Here is a 24,096-nt window from a genome sequence, read left to right on the forward strand (position 1 = left end):
CTGAGGGTTGCAACAAGGACCAGCCAGGTCTACGAGTTTCCTTTAACGCAGTGCAGACCTGCACAGACCAGCTGTAGCACGCGATATTTTGGGTGCTGACACATTGGGTGACTGTCAGTCTAGGAAGAGCTGAGGTCCCTGTGAAAAGCAAGGAGGAATTGCTTCAAACGCCATAGTGAGAGGCAACCCGTAGCCCTAAAGGAAAGGATTTTGCATCCCTATAGGTGGCTTGGCCTGAGAGGAACCATTGAAAAAGAAAGACAAATACAGCTCACTGGTGTTTTCCCCACTTCTGAATATAGGACGCTGCCCGAAGTCTCCATCTGCAATGAAAGAGTGACTTACTGCTGATTTTGAGTGCTGCTTTTCCCTCCTTCCCCCATGACAGCTGTTTCTGTAACTATAACAAAGCTCTTCCTCTCTTCTCTCCACTTCTCCTGCTAATTTGTATCTCAAATATTTATACTATCTCTGGCTCCTTCAAGAATCTTGTGTAATTAGATTTATTTTTCCTTTTTGCCAGCTTAAAAAGTCTTTAACTTGGGAAACGAGGCTGAGCTGTCTAAAAGCTTACACCTAGCAAACTCTTCCTGTGGATGCTCTTGAATGGTCCATGAGATACCAGCTTACGGAGGAGGAAGGGATTTGGGCTTTGATGCACCACTGATGCACTGTCTTTGGGAAACCGAGACTCCTTAGCCAATTTAGAAAGGTTTCAGAAGGTTTTTGAAAGGTGGCTGCAATGAATTTTCAGAAACCAGTATATTTCCCTGAAATGAATATGAATTTTGACCTAGGTGAGGTGTGAAGACTGTTACTGGTGCAGCTGAACAGCTCATCGTGGTGTAGGAGTGTTGAATGGGGGAAGAGATGTTCGGATAAGGTCACGGATGACCCAGGGTATGGTTTGGATAAATATGAGTATAAATATATAAATACAATCAACAGTACAAATGTAAATATAAGTATATGCATTATTTTAAAATAATGCATACAAATAATAGTTTGGGTAAACGTAATAAATACAGTTATTGCTGAAGAGCAGGTTTTGTTGGGGGTTAAGGGTGTTTCTGTTCAGTACTTTGCGACCTGAGTCTTGGCTGCCTTCTGTTCACTTTTGGGTCTCGTTCAAGATATTTTTGAGATGCACAGCCCCTCGAGCAGGACAATATGGGGTGTGGATGTTAGTGGGTGGCCACGCAGCCTTGGGTTTTTCAACCAGCACATGGTCTGCTACTTCCTAAGTGTCTGCTGTCATCCAGCGTTGTGTCTCGGTGTAATTATCCCGTACTGTCACGGCACCCGCGATGGCGGGGGTTTGCCTTTGGGATTAGCTTTTGGTGGGGAGCCTGGTTTTGGTGCGGATTTTGATGGAGGGAAGCGAGCGAGGCACAGTCCTTCTTTAGAGAGGCTCATTTGGATAAGGGTTGGTTGTTTCTTTTTGTAGCACTGCAAAGAAATGTGAGAAGCTTGGGCTCACGCTGATACATTTACAGCAGGCATAAATTATGTGTCCTTTGTTATGGATAAATAGAGTTTTCAGTAGATGTTGTCCCAAAATACGCCCAGCCAGGTGTTTGGTTAGCCATGATGCAGGGCTGGGGGGATGTGAAACATCTCCCTGGTGGGAGACACGTCCCTGAGTCACGCCTGTATAACAAAAAAATTCCCCAGTGAAAAATGTATTTTCCGGCTTGTTTTTTCAGGCTGGGAAAGCGGGAGTGGGAATGAAAGCACCAAGGGGTCCGTGCCCTGACTCGGTGTTCCTAGCAAGAGCACAATGCATAATCTGATTTCTCGCTCTTCACGTAGCTGGGATGTTTGTTTCATCCCTTAGACTTGGAAGCTCATCATAAAACGAGCTTCTAGAGGATTTTATTTTCTTTTCCTGTCGGGTACCAGAAATAGAAGAGAGGGCAGATTCCTGGCATGGCAGTGCTAAGCCCCTTCCTAAAAAGCGAGGCTATTTCCATCGCCGTTAGTGCTTGGGTACCCCTTTCACACCTCCGTAACGCTGTACGTGTGGGACAAGTGTGAGTTCAAGTTCAGGATGTTCTGACTGTATAACTTGTCAAATAAATCAGCACTATTAGACTGTGCAGAAGGAAGAGCATTTCTCACAGCGTAAGTAGAAATCTCCCTTTCCACATTCAGACCATTTTATTTTAGCTTCTCTTCTGTCATCACTGATACTAGTGCAAAAAGGGTGTACAGGCCGGGGACGATAGGTGTCTCGCCCATGTCTATGGATATTTTAACATTGCTCCATGCCCAAAATCTACCAAGAAAGGAGTAGGGAATTAATTTAATGGTAAACTCTGAAAGGAGTCCACGGCGTGAGCTCTTGGAGCAGGGTTTTTGGTTATAACTTTCTTTCCTGATCTTCCTGGCTTCGTTTCTAACCAGAGCGCAGCTTGGTACGACCAGTCCCTGGAGTTAGCAGTGTGGCTGACCCATGTAAAAAAAGAAAAGAACAGGAGGAAAAAAAAAAGGAGGGGAAAAAAAAAAAAGAAAAAAAAAAGAAAAGCAGGGGTCTTATCCAGCAAGTAACAAAAATCACAGAAGAGCCATTTGTGTAGAAAAGCACTTAATCGCTTTCTTCTGGCCCTTCACCTGTCTCTGAGCATGATCAGAAGAGAGTGGAAAGCAAGTCGATGCTTTAGCCACGCGGCAAAAAGAGTTAAACCCAGGTTGGTATCGATTCCCCACCGCACGCACGCTTTTCAAACTCTTGTTTTAAAAACCAGTTCTAGAAAAGCCAGTGTCTCATACGCTCCCTCTGCTGAGCTGTGGTTAATGTGGATGTGGAGGAATTGCCGGATCAAATGCATTTCTTATCCTCTTTTTTTTTTTAATGACAGATGGTATAAAGTACCTGACTGTGCTCTGTTACTGATGGTGTTTGCTCAGCTCGGAGTATGTCCAGATGCCAGATCAGCTATTCTGTTCACACCTCTGCTGTGATAAGGCATGCTATTTATAATTTGTAAGGATTTATAATTATAACACCCGTTTCCTATGGAAACGAGGTTTACACAGCTGTGCTAGCTACATGCTGTATAAATTGTATAAATTGCCCCCATCCCCCCCAGGCATTTTCGGATTCGTTAGCTCGCCTCAGCCAAAGGTGATAATGAAGCAGATATCCCAGAGGTAAGAGGGATCATGCAAGAAAGCTGTGGAAAGGGTCAAAAGGCAGCGGGGAGAGAGAAGCACCTGGATCTCAGTGGGGAAAGAGCTTGTGCTGTTGTAGATGCTAGAGAATCCACGGGGATGGGGATCGGTGCCTAGGAAAGAGCTGACCCCAAATCAGCCAGACGCTAGATTTTGTCAGCTCGCTTGCAGATGTCTCGGGTTTTGCCGTGCGGTAGTTGAATACGGATCCCGTTGGGTTTTGGCGTTGTCCGAGAGGCCTGGGTGCACGGGGACAGGAGGGAGCAGTCCTGGGTGCCACCATGCAGCAGCTGGCGATGGAGGATCCGGTGCAAAGAGAAGGTGGGTTGTTGGGATCCAGACTGTCAGCTGGACGCCAGGAGTTTGGCTCCCTCCCCGTCTGTGACCCATAGGAAGGACTCCACCATCCGCAGGAGCTAAGGTGCTCTTGACCCAGCTGGGATGCTCCAGGTGGGTTTTGGGTGCTGGCAAAGAGCTGCCAAATGTGGCGTTCCCATCTGCAAACAAAGCTTCATGGTGAAATACTGAAATAAAGGCTGTCTTAGCTGCCGGAGTTTTATTCTTCTGTCTTCTACTGTCACGCAAAAGCGAATAAGCCCTTCGGTTGTCTCGGCAAACGCGGTGGTGCTCATGCATCGTTATTGAGGAGAAGCAGTTGGCGTCAAACTTGTACGGTATTGCCCCTGCCTGTTAAATGCCAGCAGCTGACGAGATGTCAGGGCAAGGAAATCCTCCAGCTGCAAATGTGGCACTGGGGTAGGGGAATTACAAAATGTATGAGAAAAGAAGCGGGAGCGGGAATTCACACAGCCGTAGCTCGCCTAGCAGGACGTCACGATGAACGGTCGTGTAAATTGGCATCTCCCAGCTTATCTAATGAATATGAAAGATGAGCTCAACGTAGTGGGGTTTGTGGGGATTTCTCGATTGAGGAGGAAAAGGGGTGGAGAAGAAACAAATGTGTTTGGCTTCTCTAACGCCTTGCTTTTGTGTTCAAAAATAGTGTCACCAAATTAAAAAATCTCCCCTCTGTCACTCTGTAGCGTTGTTATTAAATGGCAACAGGCTACTGATTACAGCAGAAATCGTTTCTGAGCCGCACAGGCTGGACGGGCAGCAAAATCCAGATCCTGGCATGAATTGATCATTTGGCTGTGATCATCGATAATTGAGTTACCTTAGAGGCGTCTCAGAAAAGGATGAGGCACTGCAAGACAGTTTATCTCAACTGGTTAATGGCTTGGTATTTTCCAGAGGCAAGAGCTGGAGTCGGAGAATAAGAAGCTGAAAAATGAACTTAATGAGCTGAGGAAGGCTATTGCAGACCGAGCAACCCAGAACAACTCATCTAACGATATTCAGGACAGTTATAACCTCTTACTGAATCAGCTGAAATCGGCCAACGAGGAGTTGGAAGTGCGGAAGGAAGAGGTGCTCATCCTGAGGACGCAGATTATGAAGGCAGCCCAGCAAAAAGAGACAGGCAAAAACATGGTAATTGAGAGGGTAATGGATTTTCTTTTCCTTTTTCCCGTTCTGTTGCTGAAAATTCACCGCCTGCCTGAGCGATGCCGTTTTTCCTTTGGTAGGCTCCGGGTGGCAGGATGGCGCGGGGAGGTTATAGGAGGTTCTGCAGGGGTTATAGGAGGTTCTGCCTATGGATAAGATACAGTCCATGACATCATTTCAGACAGCCCAGGACTATACGTCCCGTGATGGTCTGTACTGCTGTAAGGTGCTTGACCCCAGACCTGATGAGGTCTAGCCAACCCACTCCAAAGAACAACTTCTCCAGCCTTGCGCCAAGGTGTGGTGGTCTGAGATGGTTCCCGGTGGTGGTTTGTGACGACTGCCTTATTCTGCAAGGAAATGGGATTGGGAAAAAGAGCTTCTGGACCTGATTCTGCTCATTTGATGCTGGTGCAGCTGTAGTGTGTTTCCGCTGGTGTGTAGGCAAGAAGAGAGCCTGTCCCATCACAGTCACTCGAGGGCTTTTTGTTTAGAGCCTGTTCTGATGGAAGAGTACATTTTCTGAAAACTCTCACTTGGGCTTTTTAATTCACTGCCTTATCATTCCTCGAGGTTTTGGTATGTTTTGTATTTCAGACCACACACCTTCCTTATCTCCCTCCCACCTTCATGCACCCTGCTTCCATCTCCTAATCTCTGCTGCTGTCTGTTTGCACGCCTGTGCGTTCATAGAAACTCTCTAGTCTGATGGATGCTCCGAGGAAGCTCTATTAAGCATGGTTGGGAGTTGTTCGGTATCAAGAACTTCGAAAGAGAGGCGGAGATGTGCAGGATGTCATGCTGCTGTGTTTTGCATGTTGAATTTAGGAAGGCATCACCACCAATGCCAGCTGGCCCAACAGTGACAAGCACATCGATCAGGAGGACGCGATTGAAGCCTACCAGGGGATGTGCGAGACGAACCGGTAAGTGTGGCCCAAATTTTTCCAGCAGCAGGGAGGGGCTGGCCAAAGTGCGAGAGATGGGATCGAGACCAAAATTAACAACGTGTTTTAGAGAGTTACCAGCTTCTGGGTTGTGTTCTGGACCTTGGGTCAAGGACGGCCCGTAAAGATGGGACCAAAGATGCAGGTCTAGTAACGGGTGAGGAGCCCTCATCTTTGGGGCAGTGTGTCCCCAAGGGAGGAGAGATACTGGGCAGGTAGAAAAGCCAACATGGAAGTGGGCAAAACTGGATTTTGACTTTGCTTCCAGTCTGTAAATAGTAGCAAGACTAGGATTTGGGATATATTTAAGAGTTACTTATTGCAAGTAAGTCCTCATATTGTGCAGGGAAGACAGCACGGTTCCCCTCTCGTTTTCCCAGAGGCAAAAGCCCGTGGTGGTGAACTGAGCTAACGAACACACGCTGTATTCTCTGGCAACATCCGCCTTGTTGGTTTTCTTGGATCTAAACTGAGAGTCGGGAACATTTGTTTGATTACAGGTTTCCCATAGCAAGGGTTAATATTGTGAACGTGTGTCTGTCCTTCTAGTAACAATGGGCTTATATTGCGAGGCATTAAATCAATCCTTGCAGCTATCCAGGAGGACATCAAATAAAAAAGTAGTATCTTGCAAGAAGACAAAATTACATGGATTAAACAGCAAGATAATATGTAAAGTAAGTATTTACTTTATTGGAAGGAAATTGAATGTTCATCTTTTCCTTTGGCACAGAGAGATGTTTGAGGCTTTTTTCCTAAATAATTTGCATTCAGCAAGGTAGTCAGAAGATTGTGGATTAATGGCTTTTAATAACCCAGTATACTTTGGCACTTTGTAAACTGGTTGCAGAAGGTTGTTAGCAGTCCAGGCTGGGAAAGACCACGACTTAATTAGGATTTTATTCGTACCTGTATGAATATGAGCAAAGACACACCATCTTTGAATACAGTATGAAAACTTGTGAAGAGTTGCTTAACGCTTTCATAACTGGATGGCCAAGAAGGTGCAATGGGAAATCCACGTGCCCGGATTGATGTGCAAAAATTCGATGTATATATAGCTGTGCGGTCAACTTTGGTCATCACGTCTGTGCTCTATGTCCCCCAAATTCCTCCCATAATATGGGCTGGATTTTCTGAATTTGCATCTGTTCTACTTCTTGGGAAAGCCCTAGGAGAACCTGTGGAGATCTCTCCAGTTACTCTGTGCGAGTACAAAGATGGGCTTGCTCAAAGAGCTGGGTTCCACGTGCATTGCATTTAAACATAGCTTAAAACCCTGATGGGTGGACTGAGGCTCTGCCCACAGTAGTAATTCCCGCTTTCACTTTAGCCTGGGGACCGGGAGGAGTGGGGAGTGTTGGGATCCAGGACTTTCATGCCAGTGGTTTCTCACCTGAGCATCATGTCTGGCTGGATCGGGACCAGTGTTTGGCTTTTTTCAACTGGTTGCCATTGAATATTTGCTTTTCTGAAGTGAACTTGCTGATGAAATTTCTGCCCCTCCTGCAGTAGAGGTGATGTGATTGATTTAATCATCACCTCTTTGTCGGTAAATCAATGGGGCTCAGTGGGCTTCCTACTGCAAGGTGTGGTTTTGGGTCACTTAATTCTGTGGATTTTCTCTTATTTCCTTCCAACTTTCTTCTGGAGCTGTGGGCACTGGTATGGGATGTGAAATCCCATTGTCAGGCACAGCTTTAATCACTCCCTAAACTGCATTTTCCACTGTGCGTGTGTAGGGATGGTTAGTTTTGTGTTCAGGTGTTGGTGAAGGAGTTGGAGTCAAAATAAGAGTTGCTGCTTTCATAGGGCATGTGTCTGACCTGTACGTATGGGTTGTATCACTGGTCCCCAATAGCAATGGATATTGGGCCATCCTAGAGCATCCACTTTCAACCTGCCGGGAGACTCCGGTCCTTCTTCAGCCGTTCTGGTTTCCAGACTTAACAACATCTGCAGGGAGGATGGAATCACACAGGGAAATCGTCAAAAATGTTGCAATGATCTAATTTTCCACCGTGTATAAATCTCTTTCCTTGCAATTGCACAGGTGAGCGAAAAACTTCGTGTGGTCAGGCCCTTGGTGTTTTTTGGCCTCTTGAGATTTGGGAGGGGAAATCTGCAGGCTCCAGGCTCAGTTTCCCATCACCTCTCTCGTCTACCTCTCGTACGGAGCTTGGCTGGAGCTTGGCTCTTGCAATACAGTAGCAGTAGCTCTATGTACCATCGCCCTGATTATCTGCAGTGATTTATCCAGTCGCTCGTTAATCACCGCCAGCTTCCCCGTTATATGGTTCCCTGTGCATTTGTTTGTATATTGGGTTGGTTTATAAACTGTAGGCTGGAGTCGATGGCGATAAAACAGATAAAAACAAACGCTCGGGGAGTATGGATTATTGGATTTGTCGATATAAATTAACATTTCCTCCCCCCAGCACAAATTTGCATTCGTACTTACGCAGCTCTATACCCAAGGGTGTCAGCATGAGAAATAAAACTCCTTTCTCTTTCTAATCGTGATCAATAAATATTTTAATGGAAAGCTTTTCTGATGGGATTGCAATTCTGAAGTGGGATTAATAAGCAAGAGCCACTTTTTCCTCCCACCTGCGCTGCAGGGAGCACTCCCATTTCTCTTTACCCTGATACCTCTCATTCTGTCGGCTCTTTCTAACCGAGATGGATGCTCTTCCATCGGTCCAGTCTGAGCGATGCGGTAAAGCCATGTCCCCCCACGGGTCACTCCTAGCTTGAAGTCATCGTGTCTTAGCTATTTAAGCTGGGGACGGAGCATGGCTTTATTTTGGTGGGAGACAGACCTTTTATTCACTCTGTGTCTATATAATCCAGGACTTTGAAATACAGCAGGAGGAAAACTGGAAAATCTTCCAGGTGCTGCTAACCCTGCCCACGTAGCGATTTTCTTTCTCCACGCCGCTCTCGGGGGAAAGCCCTTTGATGCCAGGTCAAGGGGAAGTTTGAATTAAAAGCAGCCCCTTATAAATGCAGTGAACTCAGTTTTTTTTCCTTTTTTTTTTTTTTTCCCCTCCCTCTTACTGACTTTCAGCTGCTAAAGAGAAAAGCATCAAGTTAGTTTCCAGCTAATTTTCTGCTTCAATAACTGAACGTAAAGCTAAGTAGGCTCTTTGTTCCCTGTTTCAGTTCTTGGGATCTCCCTTTCAAGCTTGTTTGATCTCGGTGGAAATGTAGAGTCAACAAAAAAACCAGGTGATGATGTTAGAGATAATAACCCGGCAGCTCAAAGCAGCTCAGGCTTCGTCTTTGAAATTAACTTCTGTGATAACTTCCAAGTGATTTCTGTAGAGTACATGGCTTTTTTTTTTTTTTTTTCCTTCCTGCTGGGTAAGGCCCAGCTGCAGTGTAAAGCGAAGGGCTGACGCTGGCTTCACGTGGAGGATGCTTTTGCGGCTGGAAGAGGCCATCCCATGGAAAAGGCTCATATCTCTGTTTACCACTCTCCAACGTGTCTCTTCTTATCACTGCTTCCCACCCTGTCATATATCTGATCTGTGATGTGCATGAGTTTTCCCTTTAATTAAACAAAAAGGCGTATCTGTGTTTGAAAATGAAATGCCCCTTCTTCTTTATTAAGAGACGATAATTATCTGAAGATGCTAAAATTAACAGCTCTGGGGTTTGGTGTACGTGCACCTCCTTTAAGCTCCTTGGAGGAGGGCAGGGAGGTGTTTGGGCAGGAATTTCTCTCCCTTTCATGAAGGCAGGTTGCCAACTGCGGGTCGCCAGCTGCTCCCCCAGACCTGTACCTCCAAGATAAGGATAAAGGAGAAATGAGGTTTTGTGAATCGTGTCCTTTCAACTCATTTCAGGCTTATTTGAGAGGATTTACCCAGCATTTTAGGAACTTATTTTGGCACATACTCATTAATCTAATTAGCTAGAATGGACCCCCTTTTGACTTTTAATGTCTTGGTCAATATGAACTTCTGGGGGAAGGGAAGCTCAGTGATTTCTGATGAACACGGACTGAATGCTTATTTCCCAGGGCAGTTTTATCTTCGTGTAATGGTACCCCCTTGAGCTGCTTTCCTCATTTACCACAATGCACGTGATTAAAAAAGGAAGGAAAGCTATTTTTGAAAGGAGGTTGTCCAGGAAAATGCACCTCTTAAAAATGCTGCTCATTGTGTGAGATTTCCCAGGTTACTGACGTGTAATAAATAGGTTTTTTTCTTGGTTTTCAGTGCCTAAGTCCATGTTCTCTTAAGATTATCTGAACCAAATAAAAAGGCCTTACTAACAAATTTACCCAAATCAGACCAATAAACCTCCCTCTATCTGTCAGCCTACAGACTGGAAGCCTGCTATGTATGGGGAAAAATAAGGTTTTAAGCTCAATTCATACGTAGGGCTTTAGCAGATGATTTTTTTTCCAAATGTTAATGCCTGAAATGTTTCCTACCTTTGCGAAATGCCGTGCGCGTACAGCAGGATGGAAGGGATGAAGAAGCTGTCTGCAGCGGTGAGGCACCTCTTGAGTCCTTTCGTGGTAGTGCTGCAACACCCCGGTTCTCACTGCTTTCCTCTTGTGAAAATTTGTGCTTTCCCACTTAAATATGCAGAGCTTTCCTTGCCAGGGAATGGCATCTGCTACACCTCTCTTCAAAACAGGAGATGCATATTGGCTTGGTTCTTCTTTTTTCTCTGAAAGTTTAATGATATATTAAGTGATTTGTTGTTGTTATTTTTTTAATTACTATTTCTAAAAAGAAAAACTGTTTGCTAACTCACATCGAAGCCAAGTAAAATCTCGCTGTAGCAAGTGTTCCTGGTCAGGTTGACCAGCTTACATCACTCGCTTGTAATGTGTTCAACACCTCATTAAAGAAGATAAATGAGTTTCCTGCCTTTTATAACTTAAAAAAAACAACCCAACAACCAACCGTTAAAAGGGAACTTTTTAGTATTAAAGTGAGATGAGACTTTTCTGGGCGTTTTTCTGCCTGGATGGATACAGAGGAGATTTGATCTCATATGGATGTAAGGAAACAAACATCCGAGGGGTGTTTGGACCGAAGGTTGCTCTGAGGAAAGGCTGATGTGTTCGACTTGATGATTGAGGAGACCCTTGACTGAATTAGAAGGAAGAGAATTTATTTCAGGCCAGTGGAAATGGCTGCAGAAGGAAGGAAATGGAGAAACTTGTCTTAAAAATGTCTTATCAGTGAGATGTGCCAGAGCGCAGAAGGTCTGGAAGAGGAGTGAGCTGTTCCAAACTATCCATATGCAGTAAACAGTGGGGTTGGGTTATGTTTGCACTGTGGGTTGGAAGTACGTGTGGGCTGTTCCAGCTCAAAAATAGTTAATTTTTTTAGGGGGGAAGCTAAGAAGCCTGTTGGGAGGTGCTAAGGATCGCTCTCTGCTTTTCATTTTACCCCATCTATGTTTGGACAGCTCTTCCTTACCTTTTGTGCTGACTTCTGCTCTCTCATTTATCCTTCGTGGTCCTTGTTTCTCCTCCCTGGTTTTTAAGCATAAGGTTTTCAGGAGGATTTGAGCCAGCTGGCGCGGCGTGGGCTTGCCAGCTTTTCCTTGCAATCATACGACAAACAGTTCAGCCATACAGAAATGAAAACTCAGGCTCTGATCTCCAGGAGTTGGGCTTTTTGGTAAAACCAGTAACATCTCGGGAATGATGATAACCTGCCAGGAGGTTGGACTGGGTGACCTGCCATGGTCCCTTCTGACCTGAATGATTTTGGGTTCCCGTGTTGGCTGCGGTGGGTCGGGGAGAAAAGGCTGCACGAGGACAGGTTTCACAGCTGGGGAGGGAGGAGAAGCTTCACTAGCCCGGGGTATCGTACCGGGCACGACCAGGGCATGGTTCTCCTTCACCATGGTGGAAAAGGAAATACAATGTAATGAAAATGTGCTTTAAAAAATAAAATAAAATTAATAAGGGTTCTGCACCTTTTCCCCTTCTATTGCAATTGACCTTTTGTCTTTCTCTGTCCTCTTCTTTCCTTTTTCTGTCCTTTATTTCTAGCAAGACTGAGGACTGGGGGTATCTCAATGAAGATGGAGAGCTCGGCTTGGCTTATCAAGGTTTAAAGCAAGTTGCCAGGTCAAACACTTTCTTTTTTCCCCACTGCTTCTTCTCCCCTCTCTCCCTTTTGCTTGCTCTTTTGTTCCTTTCTCTTCCTCTGCTCTTGTCCTGTTGTCCTCTGTAGGACCTGTTGTCCTCTGTAGGACCTGTTGTCCTCTGTAGGACCGGTTGTCCTCTCTGGGAGCAGCCGGAGGTAGGATATCCAAACTAGAGGAACTGAGACCCTCCTCTAATTTTTAGAGGAGTCGTTGCGATTCTGATGGGGCATTGCTGATGGTGGCTGTTGTCTCTAATGCCTGAGCTGTGATTCAGTAAGAATTACGTTACATTAATGGGAAATTGTGTGCTAAAGGTGTTGGGAAGCTGTAATATCCAGGAAGCAAAAAACTCCCAACACATTTTAGATGTTTTTTTCTGAATTGCACTAAGATACAGCACCTCCCTCAAGAGTTTTCTCCCAATTTTGACATGTCAGAGCGGAGTCCCTGTGCTCATATTGCGATGCCATCTGCTTTGCATGCTCCCAGGGACTGTGCACTCCCATCCATGCACTGCCTATAGGTATAAGGAGGAAGGTGCAAAGAAACACAAATGCAGATTAAAGCAAGGCAGGAGGACTCCTGGATTCTTCTCCTGGTTCAACCCGGTGCTTGGAAGAGCCGATAATTAAATGTTAATCAGCCCGTGCTCTCCTGCAGGGTGGTTATGAGGCTCCAATATATATTATTTTTATACCAGATATGAAATGAGCTGATTAAGGACACTATAGAGAGGAAAAGTTAAAATAATCTTTTGTATAAAGTAGTCTAAAGCGGTCACATCTAGAGGGATCAGAGCAAAACCAGAAAATAACAGGAAAAATACGGAGGATGTTTCGTCTGTTTTTCAAAGCAACGTAGGAACCCAAGTTTGTAGAAGGAGCATGTTTTTCTGAGGGCGGCTCACGGTTAATCCAAACTCACATGGAGAAATAAAATGAAAATTAAGTACTTAATACATATGTCATGGTGGGCCTGTATTTTCTAAGCCTATTAAGAGTATAACTCCTGACAACATGATTACAAGGCTGCTTGGTTATTACCCATGTTTCTATAGTTGGAAAATATCCTTTTCTATCTTTTGCTGGAAAATGGGAGTAGAGATTGCGTTGTTTAGATCTTCTAAAAACAACAACAAAAATACAAACTGGGGAATGATTAATGCTTTTCATCCAGAAATCTTCTATAGAAAGCATGTGTTCTTTTATAGAGTAGCCCAGGAGAGCACATCCATGAGCTACAGCAAGGACATGGGCTTGGTTGTCCCCTTGGGTTGTTCCTCCTCTTTGCCACCATCGCCCTGCGTAGTCTGGGACTAATACTTTGCAGTTTCTGGCTTGATGCCCCTCCTTCAGAGTCCTCATACCTTCTGGAGTCACTTATTTAGGTCGTCTTGAAAGAGCTGGTGGACTAATGAGGAGATTTCTATTTAGCAGAGGGTAGGCAATACCCTTAAAAATAAATTATCGTCTCCCTTGCCAGGTTTGTCAGCAAATCCCCATCAGCAAGGGTGCACACAGGAGGGTGGTTAACGTCTCAGTGATGAATCAGCCTTCCACTGGATTAACGAAGGCATTCCGGTTTAGCAAATGGCTGGATAACGCATTAACTAAATGCCTTACTAACCCTTTAGCTCAGCGTTTCCCCCCTGGGGTTGTCCTCATGCACAGGCTCGGGGCAGGGCTGGAAGGAGACCTGGTGTAGGGGAAAGGCAGGTAAGAGAGGGTGGCAGGACCAATTATGAGAGGAAAAAGTTGGGTGCCCACCTAGAAGTGGGAGAAGGGCTGGTTTTGGTGACTTTTGTCAGCTGTGTATCACGGCATTAGTATTTGTATGTCACGGAGTACAAGGAAACAAGTCTTTTTACCCACTGCTGAAGAGTCCTGGTGAAGCCAGCAGCAATAATGAAAGCAGGAACTCATCGAGATGACAGAAAATTGCCTCGTGCATAGTTTTCTGCAGGTAGTTTATGAATGAAAATTGAGGTATAAATGAATATACTTCTTCTTAAGCAAGGATAAATAGCAACTCTACAAACAACTAGAAAGAATGAAGCGTTTCAGCTTCTGCCTTTCTTGAAACTCCCGGCAGTAGCAAGCGAAGCCTGTGGCAGTCCAACTGAACGGAGCCATTTGCAAGACGTACAGTCCGGTTTGCGGGAGTTAGAACTGATGTTTGAAAGGGGAGGAGCAGAAGAACAAATGCCCTTCAAGCTGAGCTTTTGAAAAACCCGCAGGTGTTGATCTGCACTGCTTTCTTGCCATGCATTTGGTTTTTGCTAATGGGAAGAGTGAAGGAACCCAAATTTGTGATACAGTTGCAGAAAGAAGGGAGCTCTTGGCTTATTCCCGCCCCCCTTTTATTTTAAAAAAGCCCAAAGTTTTGATCTCACGTCTCTGATTTCAAAAGTATTTAATCTGCAGTATAACAAATGACAGACTAATGTGGCAATGATAGCTGTAGCACCCCTTTGCGTGTGTCGGTGTTATAGGGAGGTTGATCGGGAACATCTCCCACGTCGGCTGACTTTGAAGGATCTAAACTCAGACAGTGGTTACTGCCATGATGCCAAGATCGCAGGCTGATCGGTGTGGTCCTTTTCTCAGGTTACTGGAAGCACAGCTCCAGGATCAGAGAAGAGAGCATGAGGAGGAGGTAGAAGCTCTGAAAAACCAGGTGGATGCAATGAAAGAAGAGATGGAGAAACAGCAGCAGGCTTTCCTGCAGACCCTGCAGCTGTCTCCGGAGGCCCAGGTGGAGTTTGGACTTCAGCAAGAAATTACACGTCTCACCAATGAAAATCTGGTAAGAGGCTGTACTGAAAACACAACCTAAGGAAGAGGGGCAAAAAAACAGGTTGAGAGAAAGCAGATAGGAAATGTGAAGGGGAGGAGAAGGCACTGGGGTCTCTTCCACCTCTCCTAAACTCTCTGCAAGATCCTTCGGCATCTCCCACTGGTGCGGGGAGCAGTTGCCATTCAAAATCTGGCCTGGCCGATCGTAAATTTTCGCCTTCTCACCTCCTCTGCCTGTGTTTCGAGGTCTGCACTGGCCCCTCCTAAGTTCAGGTGAGGGCTTCTTACCTTTCTCAACAACTCTAGTATCTAAATATCTCAAATATGATTAACAGCCAGGAGTAAAATGCTTTGGGTGGTGTGTTGTGAGTATCGCCTGCTGCGGGCTACTTCTAGAAAAAGCAGGCACACGACGTCCGCAGTCTTTGCGGTGTAGGTAAGGATCTCTCTGAGCAACCCAGAAATAACACAGGTCGTCTTGTACCGAGATGCTCACCCCGTGCAGTAGTGGTACGTAGACCAGGTTGCCGAGTGACTCCAGCCTCAAACTCACCCCAGATGAGTTGTTCTTGCGTTTAATTTTCTTTTTTTAACCCAATGCATCTTCTCGTTTTCAGGATCTTAAAGAATTGCTAGAGAAGTTGGAAAAGAATGAAAAGAAGCTGAAGAAGCAGCTCAAGATTTACATGAAGAAGGTCCAAGATTTTGAAGGTGACTTGGCTGTCGGTAGACGTTGGGGTGGGGGAACAGCACTCTGGTTTTACTCCTTTAGCCAGCCTTGGTGAGCTGCAGGTTTTTCTCTTTTTCTTCCTATCAAAGTAAGACTTTGCTCATTCTGGCACACTGAACTAGCCCTGAGCTCATCGTTGGCGTGACAGCAGGGAACCGAAAGTCGAAATGAAGCTCCTGAGTCGTGCTCAGGCTGCCTTTGAGCAAGTACAGCTGCGCAGCTGTAGCGTTAGCTTGTTAACGTGGTTGAATGTGGTAAACTTGGAAGAGGGCCCATGACGTGATGATGGAGGGCGAGTGTTTGCCGGAGGTGTTGGTCTGACGCGTGGTGTACCAGGGTTTGGAGGGTATTCAAGAAACCTTTTTCCTTTCATTGCTGTCAATGCTGTGACCCAAGCAGAGATACAGAGACCAGTGGCTAGCAGGTAACTGCTCTGTTCCGGCAATTTTGAGGAGGATTAAAACCATTTAGGATTAAAATATATATATGTATATTCTGCTTTATCAGAAAACACGTCAAATGTGACATCTGTGTTGTATAGAAGGAGCTTCCCCTTCTCTGGAGATGCCGTGATTAATCACATAACCTTGTTCTCATGAGCTAATTTCTGAAAACTAGGCATTAAGTGAAATTAAGCTGAATAACTGGAGGGTTTCCATGGCTTGCACAGCTGGTCTCCGTCAGCGTAATCTGCATGCAGCAGGCTGCTGTTTACTGTGGTACTTGCACACTGGTCTCTTCTGGTTTATTAAACTTTTATGGAAGCACAGTGCTCAATGGTGTGCCACCGCCGTTCTTCAGCTTTACGGCCAGCCAGAAGATGTGAGGCTTAGGTATTTTTTTCATTGCCTGGCTACTTTTTTTTCCCCTCTGTGAAAACGATACACTAAAAAGCTTCCCATAGGGTTACTACCTTCTAGCCTGTGGTTCCTTGGAAAATAAAAAATGACTTCATCTTTTCCTCTTAGGTCTAACTTTTGCACTCTATTTCAGAGTCAGAACTACTGCTGACCGGTAATTCAAGACCTGGTTCTTTATATTTTTGTAAGTCTGTCGAAGCTGATGACATTATTGGAAACTTAATGTATAACGCTTTGACCTGGCGTCTGCTCTGAGAAGGACATGAATAGTTCTCCATCATCAGATCCCACCTTTCATCCCCTTTTCTCTTCACAGCATCCCAAGCCGTGGTACCGGCGGAGAGGAGGTGGCACGAGCGCAACATGCAAGTTGCTGTTCAGAGAAAGGAGAAAGATTTTCAGGGCATGTTGGAATATTATAAAGAAGACGAGCCACTCCTCATCCGAAACCTCATTACAGGTGAGGAACTTGCTCTGCTCCTGTGCCTGCCTCCTTCTTCTCTTGCCTGGGTTTGTAAACTTGAGATCTCAAGAGAGACAAATAGATCTTCTCAAATTAATGCCTCCTGGGGCTGCACGTTTATGGTGATGGCAGTTTTGGTAGGTAAAGCAGCACAGCACTAAGCAGATAGACCAGCATGGATGTAATTCTTTAGGGCGAGCAAAAAATGGGAGATGCAAAAAGGAGGCTGCAGTTTTTAGAGCAGGCAGTAACTTGCTGAGCTTCATACGATGTGGTAGTAGGCAGGGAGGGGATAGCAAGGGATAGACCCCGGGGATTTTGCACGGCAGCGGAACAAAGGTAGTTTGATTTATGAGATAACAACAGATAACGGATAATAAACTTGTGAGCTTTCTTACACTGGAAGGTCTGATCAGAATTGCTGCCAGCATTCCCTTATTCAACGCCGTTAGAAAAGTCATGCTTCCCTGGCTAAGTGTTAGTAATTACCATTGCTCTCTAACCCCAGCAGAACCTAGTGAGGATCTAAAAAGAGCGGTGCTAGCCCATTGCTGTGGTCTTTGAAGTTCCCCTAATCAGACAGGCTCTTCCTTTAGAGGCTGCAAATTCCTGCAGCTCCCATTAGGATTCCGTATCTTGAGGGAAAGAGTGATTGACTGAGTCGTGAATTCAGAGGAGGGGTTTATAACCTGTGGGAGGTAGTCCTGAAAGCTTCGGGGAGCTTTCCTAAGGTGATTTGTGTGCTGCTTGAGTAGGCTTTTACATGGTAAAGAAGATCTAGTGCCACCTGTGCCTATCTGCGCATCCCTAAAGCGTAATGTAAAGTTGCCGAAATCTCCCCTTCCCCAGGGCTGGCGGGAGAGGGGTTTGCCTGGGTATGTCTCCACCTCTGGTGTTCCTTGTTTCACCTGGCAGTCGTTGAATTTTAAGATGATTTTTTTTTTAAATAAAAAAACCAAACCCAAACCTTCTAGATCTCAAGCCCCAGGCCGTGTCTGCTACTGTTCCCTGCCTTCCCGCCTACATCCTCTACATGTGCATCAGACACGCGGATTACATCAACGACGACCAGAAAGTGCACTCCTTGCTCACCTCCACCATCAACGGCATTAAGAAAGTGCTGAAGGTAGGCGTCGGCTTTCTCTTGTCGTGGGGTTGAGATGGCGTAAGATGGTTATAACCATGTCAAAGCGTGTGATATTCAGCACTTGCAGCGATTTTTCAAACCCAATCACTCTTACAGTTTCCCTTTTTAGAAGAACAAGGAGAACTATGATATCAGCAGTAAAATTGTTTGCATTTGCAGATAAAAAACGTTTGCAGGGAACAAATGGCTAATACTGCCCGTCTGCAGAGAGGGAGCTTCCTGATCTAGGTGGGGCAGCTCCGAATCACTTTGTCCTGCTATGCCAGCTTCCCCCACCAAAGGAGGGGTCTCACGTGTTTTAATTTTGCTCCTCCAGAAACACAACGATGATTTTCAGATGACGTCGTTTTGGCTGGCGAATACCTGTCGCCTCCTGCACTGTTTAAAGCAGTACAGCGGAGATGCGGTAAGAAACTCGTTGCTGATCTTGAGTACGTTGGCCTTCCTCCAGGAAGGGTCTTCAGGTCTCCTGGGTTTGGTGGCTTCCCTCTGGCTATGACATGGGGTCATCTCTGACGTTCCTCCTTCGTTTATTTGGATATAACATGAGGCAGCTCCTCCCAGAGGTTCATGGGGCGTTGCACCGAGACAAGACATTTGAGAACGGAAACCAGGACCCTTGCAACACAACGCGCCACAGAATATTTTGAATTTCGTAGCCAACCGTGCACTTTGATTTGCCTGAACGGGGGATTTCCTTCTGGTAGGCTCTTTTGAAGGCTGTTCCCCTGGTTTTAGTAGGTCCTACAGCTTTTCATTAAGCAAGATTTTTAGACGGGGAAAACTGTTCCAAATCTTGAGATTTTATTCTGAATGTTTCTACTGATTTTTTTTTCCTATTCTGTTCAACTAGTTCAGAATAACGACGCTTTGCGAGAGCAAAAATGCATACTCGTAATGTAAGATTTCAGAAGGAATTCCTCTCATTTCTTGCCACCTCAGTAATATTTCATAACTTGAAATAAGTTCTATTATAGTTTATCCCCTCTGACAGAATTAGATCATCACAGTCCTCTTAGTCCATTACATGCTGCCATCCTTACAGCCATATGTTCTGGGTATTAAAACGTTCAACAGAGCCAAATTATGTTGTTTCTCATTTAGTCTTGATTTGTGTTAGATAGATTGAGCAATCAAGCTTTAAGAATAAATAAAAAATTTCCATGGAATCAAATTAACCATTCAGGTCATTCACAGGATGATGACTGGTGCGTAAAACCTCAGCGTTGGACTTTCAAGATTTAAATGAAAAAGAAAAATAATTTAGATAATGCTTACTAATAGTTATGCTCCTGTTTGCCCTCTTCTGCCTGGATCGCAACATTACATTTAAAAAAAATCCTCCCCAGAAAACCAGCAGGGTAAAAAAAAAAAAAACCCCAAACTTAAATTTCACATTCTTTGCCATGATTTACTGTGTTAAAGGAACCAGCTATTTGCAAATTCAGTTGATAATTTGATGCAGAGAAACAGAGGGGAAAAATCATTCTGAGCAGTTTCTGAAGTACTGTTATCTTTCGTTTAAAATCCTACCTGTTTTTAAGAAAAGAGGTTTAAAAGAAAAAAAAGAACAAATTAAATGCAGTCTTGCAGTGGAAAGAGCACGACCCTTTTTCATTAGTCAGGAAAAATGAGAGATTCTGACGTCGACTCAAATTGTACATGTTGCATTTTTGCATTTTGCTAGTCAGCAAACAACAAAAAAAGTTGCCTAGTTCTCATTTTGACGCCAAATTGATAAGACCGTATGAACAGGCAATTAACGCATCTGTGTTAATTACAAAATTAAGCTAGATCACATTTGCTTCTGCCAGCAGGACTGGCAATGATGTCTGAGCCCAGAACTCAGGGCTTACAGCATCCGTTTGCAGGATCAGAGATCAGCTGCTTCTTCAGCAAAAGGCAGGGAATAAATTCAATTACTTGGAGAGATTTCCAAACTTCAGATCAGTTTAAAATGTTGTCAGAGGATATAGCATGAGGTTATCATTTTTCTTTTTTCCATTTTCTAATATCTTAATCTCAAAATATTTGGTTTCCCGTAAATAATTGCAACTCACGGGGATAAACAAATAGCTAAAAAAAGTTATTTTTTTAAGTCAGTCCCATTTCTCAGGGACTGAAATGTCGTTTTCTAGTTCATATCTCTATTGCAATTAATGCAAATGTTGCTCCTTGCTGAAGCTAAAATGAAAAACTTACCGCGTAGCGATGCTTTTCTTCAAAAAGCAGCCCTCTAGTAATAATTTACGAACAAATGGCTGAGAAAATCGAAGGTGATTCATGCATCTTGATCCTTTCTATAATAGAGTAAAAATGTACTTTGGTAACATCTGCATGTATTGTACTCTAAGGGTGTTGTTTTTTTTTTTTAATACAGTGATTTTACCGGACTATAAATAGGTGGAATAATGAAACCAGGTGTTTTCATCTCCTTCTGTTCAGGGTTTCATGACACAAAACACGCCTAAGCAGAACGAGCACTGTCTGAAGAACTTTGACCTGACCGAGTACCGCCAGGTGCTGAGCCACCTCTCCATCCAGATCTACCAGCAGCTCATTAAGATAGCAGAGGGCATACTCCAACCCATGATCGGTAAGTTCACAGCCCTTTAGCTTTTAGGAGGGTGGGTTTTTTGCTGTAGTTATCTACTCTTGAGTGTTTTTCAGACCTTTGTACGGTGCTAGCGTGACTTCTTCCCAAAGGAAAAGCCTGCAGGTGGTGGAGAGGCGTGTTTTACACAAAAAAAGTCTTGGTTTGGAGCAGGTCCTCGTGTTGGCAGGGACCTGGAGTTAGGGAGGCAGAGTTTTTATATTCCCCCATGATAGAAACTAATAGGGATGAGGGTTTTTTCGCCCCATAATAGAAGATACCTCCTTCTTTTCTGTTGGGGAGGTAGCGACAGAGGCGAGGTGGTGCTGGTGGGTCCGTAGGAACAGCGTTCCCCTCCAGACCAGGTTCACGCTTAAGCTTTTTATGGGTGGAAATGCGCGTTATGAGGGAGGAGAGAATTGAGAAGAAGAAGAAGAGACTAATAAAGACCTTGCTTTGCAAAAGTGAGTCAGCACGAGAAGAGTGACCTCCTCAGCTAAATCTGTCCTCCTTGCTAAGCTAATTGAGGGGCTGTTCTCAGTGCTTTATAATTTCTAGCTGTTGGTATTTTCCTTGAGCTCCCAGCCTGGACTCCTCTGTATCTGGAACTCTTTCCCTTTATCCTCCAAATGCCATTGCACAAATTCTGGCTGCATCCGACGGCATCACCTCCTGCTCCTTGCAGAAAGTTGTCCTGTTCCTCTATCAGTTAGTCAGGCTGTAAGAATTTTATTACTTTTAATCTATCTTCATTTCTCCCAATCCTTTGAGCCAATTAATCACTTTAACTGCAAACTTTAGGGCGCTGTGGTGGGTATAGAGGGAGAATGGATTACAGCTCAAAGGAGAGGTGTTCCCAGTTTCTGCAGCGTGGCAAATGATTTCTGTGTAGTAACACCGAGTGGAAAAAGTGTGAACTTGCAGATATTCTATATGCATATTCTATATAAGTATTTCATGTTAGCACTAGCAATTCATGGATCTGTCCTCCTTTTCAGACCTCCCGGCATCCCTCGCCTTGCATCACTTTGACACTGCTGCATGTTTATGGCTGCCCATGAAGGAGCATTTCTTACCTCCAGTGACTAATAGATGGATGCAAGCTTTTTTAGCTCATTTTTTCCCCCTTTTTCAGTGTCTGCGGTGCTGGAAAATGAGAGCATCCAGGGGCTTTCTGGTGTCAAACCGATGGGCTACAGGAATCGCTCCTCCAGCATGGCAGATGGCGACAGCTCCTACAGCTTAGAAGCAATCATTCGCCAGCTGAACGCGTTCCACAGCATCATGTGTGACCAGGGTCTGGACCCAGAGATCGTGCAGCAGGTCTTCAAGCAGCTCTTCTACATGATCAACGCGGTCGCCCTGAACAACCTCCTGCTGAGGAAGGATGTCTGCTCGTGGAGCACGGGCATGCAGCTGAGGTGGGATGGGGGCTTGGGGCAGGGATGTGCTTAAGGAAGTTTTGTTCGTTTTATAGGGTGGTGGAAAATAGGAAAATGAAATGCAGTGGTGTAAGTAAGGGGAGAAACTGTTTGGATTCAGCAGGAGACCGATACAGTGGCAGTTCAAGCTGACCCCCATTGAGTAATGCCTGTGCAACGCAGTTTGCTGTGCTGCTTGTGAATTCAATGCGCCTTGCGGTAATTCTCTCTGGGGTGGGCTTTCTCCGCCCTTGCCTCACCCGCCCTGCGGAGGAAGGCTGCGCAGCCCAAAGACTACACCAGCTGATGCAGGATGGATTGAACATCGGGATGGAGACGTCTCCGTGGTTCCCTCCCGCTGCCGTGTCTGCTGGTAGTAACGTAACAAGTGGTGTAGTGTCGAAGGCTCCGATTCCGCAGGTGGATCTTAAAGACAAACCCCTGGTGCTGTGTGAAGCGCCTCTGGTGGGCTGCAGGCAAGCGGCAGCACGGATGTCTGCTGGGCTGGGGTCAGGGGCCCGCGTGCCCCATCGCTGTCTTAGCGTAGTGTTGTAATAAGGATTGAAATTCGAAAGGACAGCTAGTGCAAACCTGCCGGAAAGGGGTGATGGCTATTTATCAGCCCTGGCATAAAACTATCAACTTATTTCTTGGTGTAAATGATTTAAACCTTCCTTTTGCTACCCGCTCCCCTTCCCGTGGTGGATCCTTTGCGTGTTCCCCTTGAGCCTGGGAGCGGGCACAGGCAAAGGCATTTTTTGTGTAGATATTTTCAAAGCTACTTAGGTGCCTTCCAGGCTTTTGTTAGCATTTAAAAGCTTGTTAAAAGCTTAATTTTAATTGACTTTTGAAACTTGAACGTATCGGAATGCTGGAGAAAAGCACATCCCTTGTGCTGTTCAGCTGTTACACGGCTCAGCTATTTCTAAGGTACGCAGAGTATAAATTTTGCTTTGAGTTGTGGAGTATTAAGCTTTGGTCTGGTTGTCTCTTGCCACGTGTATCACAAATATGCATCACAAAAAGCCACGTATACCAGCACTGCAACACACCTTGAGTCTCGTAGAGGATTTTTGAGATGCTACCTCTTATCTCGCGGCTCTCAGCGCACGTCTTATCTTGGCTGCTTACCCAGGTTTAACATAAGCCAGCTGGAAGAATGGCTGCGTGGGAAGAATCTGCAGCAGAGTGGAGCGGCGCAAACTTTGGAGCCCTTGATTCAGGCGGCACAGCTTCTGCAGCTGAAAAAGAAAACCTCAGAAGATGCGGAGGCCATCTGCTCCTTGTGCACGTCGCTCACGACGCAGCAGGTAGGGAGCAGGGCAGCGATTTACACCAGAGGGTACTGGTAATTAAAGGAGTGGGAAAGGGCGGTCTCCCGGTGGCAGCGCTTCTCTGCCCAGACTCAGTGTGCCGTTCCCATGGTGGGGACAACTCGTCCTTTTCAGGACTGACGTTTGGTATTGACCCCTGTCAGAGGCGGTCGTTGTGGCCGCTTCTCTTACAGTGCTGCTGATGGTGCTGGAGCTCCAGCAGAAACGTTCAAAGGTGAAACCCAGCCCTGAGGAGTTCATGGTATAAGTCAGACACTTGGGATTTTCATAGAATCGTAGAATCACAGAATCGTTTAGGTTGGAAAAGACCTTTAAGATCATCGAGTCCAACCGTTAACCCAGCACTGCCAAGCCCACCATGAAACCATGTCCCTCAGCACCACATCTCCCTGGCTTTTAAATCCCCCCAGGGATGGGGACTCAGCCCCTGCCCTGGGCAGCCTGGGCCAGGGCCTGACAGCCCTTTCGGTGAAGTTTTTCCTAATATCCAACCTAAACCTGCCCTGGCGCAGCTTGAGGCCGTTTCCTCTTGTCCTAAATTTTAAATTTTAAACCCACCTGTTGTCTTTTGCCAGGGTCTAACCTGGCTAGGTCTGCAGGATGCCCAGCAAGGACTCCTATTTGGGGCAGGAGGTTGAGAACTGCCCACCTAGGCTGGCTGGATCTGACCTTAAACTTTGAAACTCTGCTCCAGGTGGATACAAACCCATGTTCTTTGCTGCTGGATTGCCTGGCCTTAATTTGATGATGTCATAGCAAGGGCGAAGCGAGAGGTGTGAGCTGGTCTCCAGTGATTCTTGAAGATCCCTTCTCCTGTATCTCCATCTCCCCGTCTAGAACATGTTCTTGAGGGGTGGTAGGGGAGGAGCAGGAGTGAGGTAGCATGAGGAGAAGTGTTGTAGAGGTGACGTCAGAAGTACTGGCCGCCATGTGCCAACCAAGCGGAGTCCCAGTACAAATTTGATGTTCGAGTCTATTCCCAGTTTACAAACGTTGC

At 45.5% G+C, this 24,096-nt stretch overlaps 1 protein-coding gene across 1 annotated transcript in view; it reads left to right on the forward strand.

The window, feature by feature from the left end:
- The window catches only part of LOC309602672 (unconventional myosin-Vb-like), a gene marked incomplete at both ends in the record, with an annotated part of 154,289 nt that overhangs the window by 128,974 nt on the left and 1,219 nt on the right, over window positions 1-24,096 (forward strand). Inside the window, 11 exons of the mRNA XM_082336436.1 lie at window positions 4,429-4,668; window positions 5,512-5,609; window positions 11,659-11,736; window positions 14,363-14,561; window positions 15,169-15,262; window positions 16,458-16,601; window positions 17,579-17,730; window positions 18,068-18,157; window positions 20,197-20,347; window positions 21,480-21,765; window positions 22,901-23,075. Of these exons, the coding sequence (XP_082192562.1) occupies window positions 4,429-4,668; window positions 5,512-5,609; window positions 11,659-11,736; window positions 14,363-14,561; window positions 15,169-15,262; window positions 16,458-16,601; window positions 17,579-17,730; window positions 18,068-18,157; window positions 20,197-20,347; window positions 21,480-21,765; window positions 22,901-23,075 (1,707 nt within the window). The remainder of the gene's footprint in view (window positions 1-4,428; window positions 4,669-5,511; window positions 5,610-11,658; window positions 11,737-14,362; window positions 14,562-15,168; window positions 15,263-16,457; window positions 16,602-17,578; window positions 17,731-18,067; window positions 18,158-20,196; window positions 20,348-21,479; window positions 21,766-22,900; window positions 23,076-24,096) is intronic.

Source organism: Platalea leucorodia (genome assembly GCF_965183815.1).
Source record: "Platalea leucorodia genome assembly, chromosome: Z".
In the NCBI taxonomy this organism is placed as follows: domain Eukaryota; kingdom Metazoa; phylum Chordata; class Aves; order Pelecaniformes; family Threskiornithidae; genus Platalea; species Platalea leucorodia.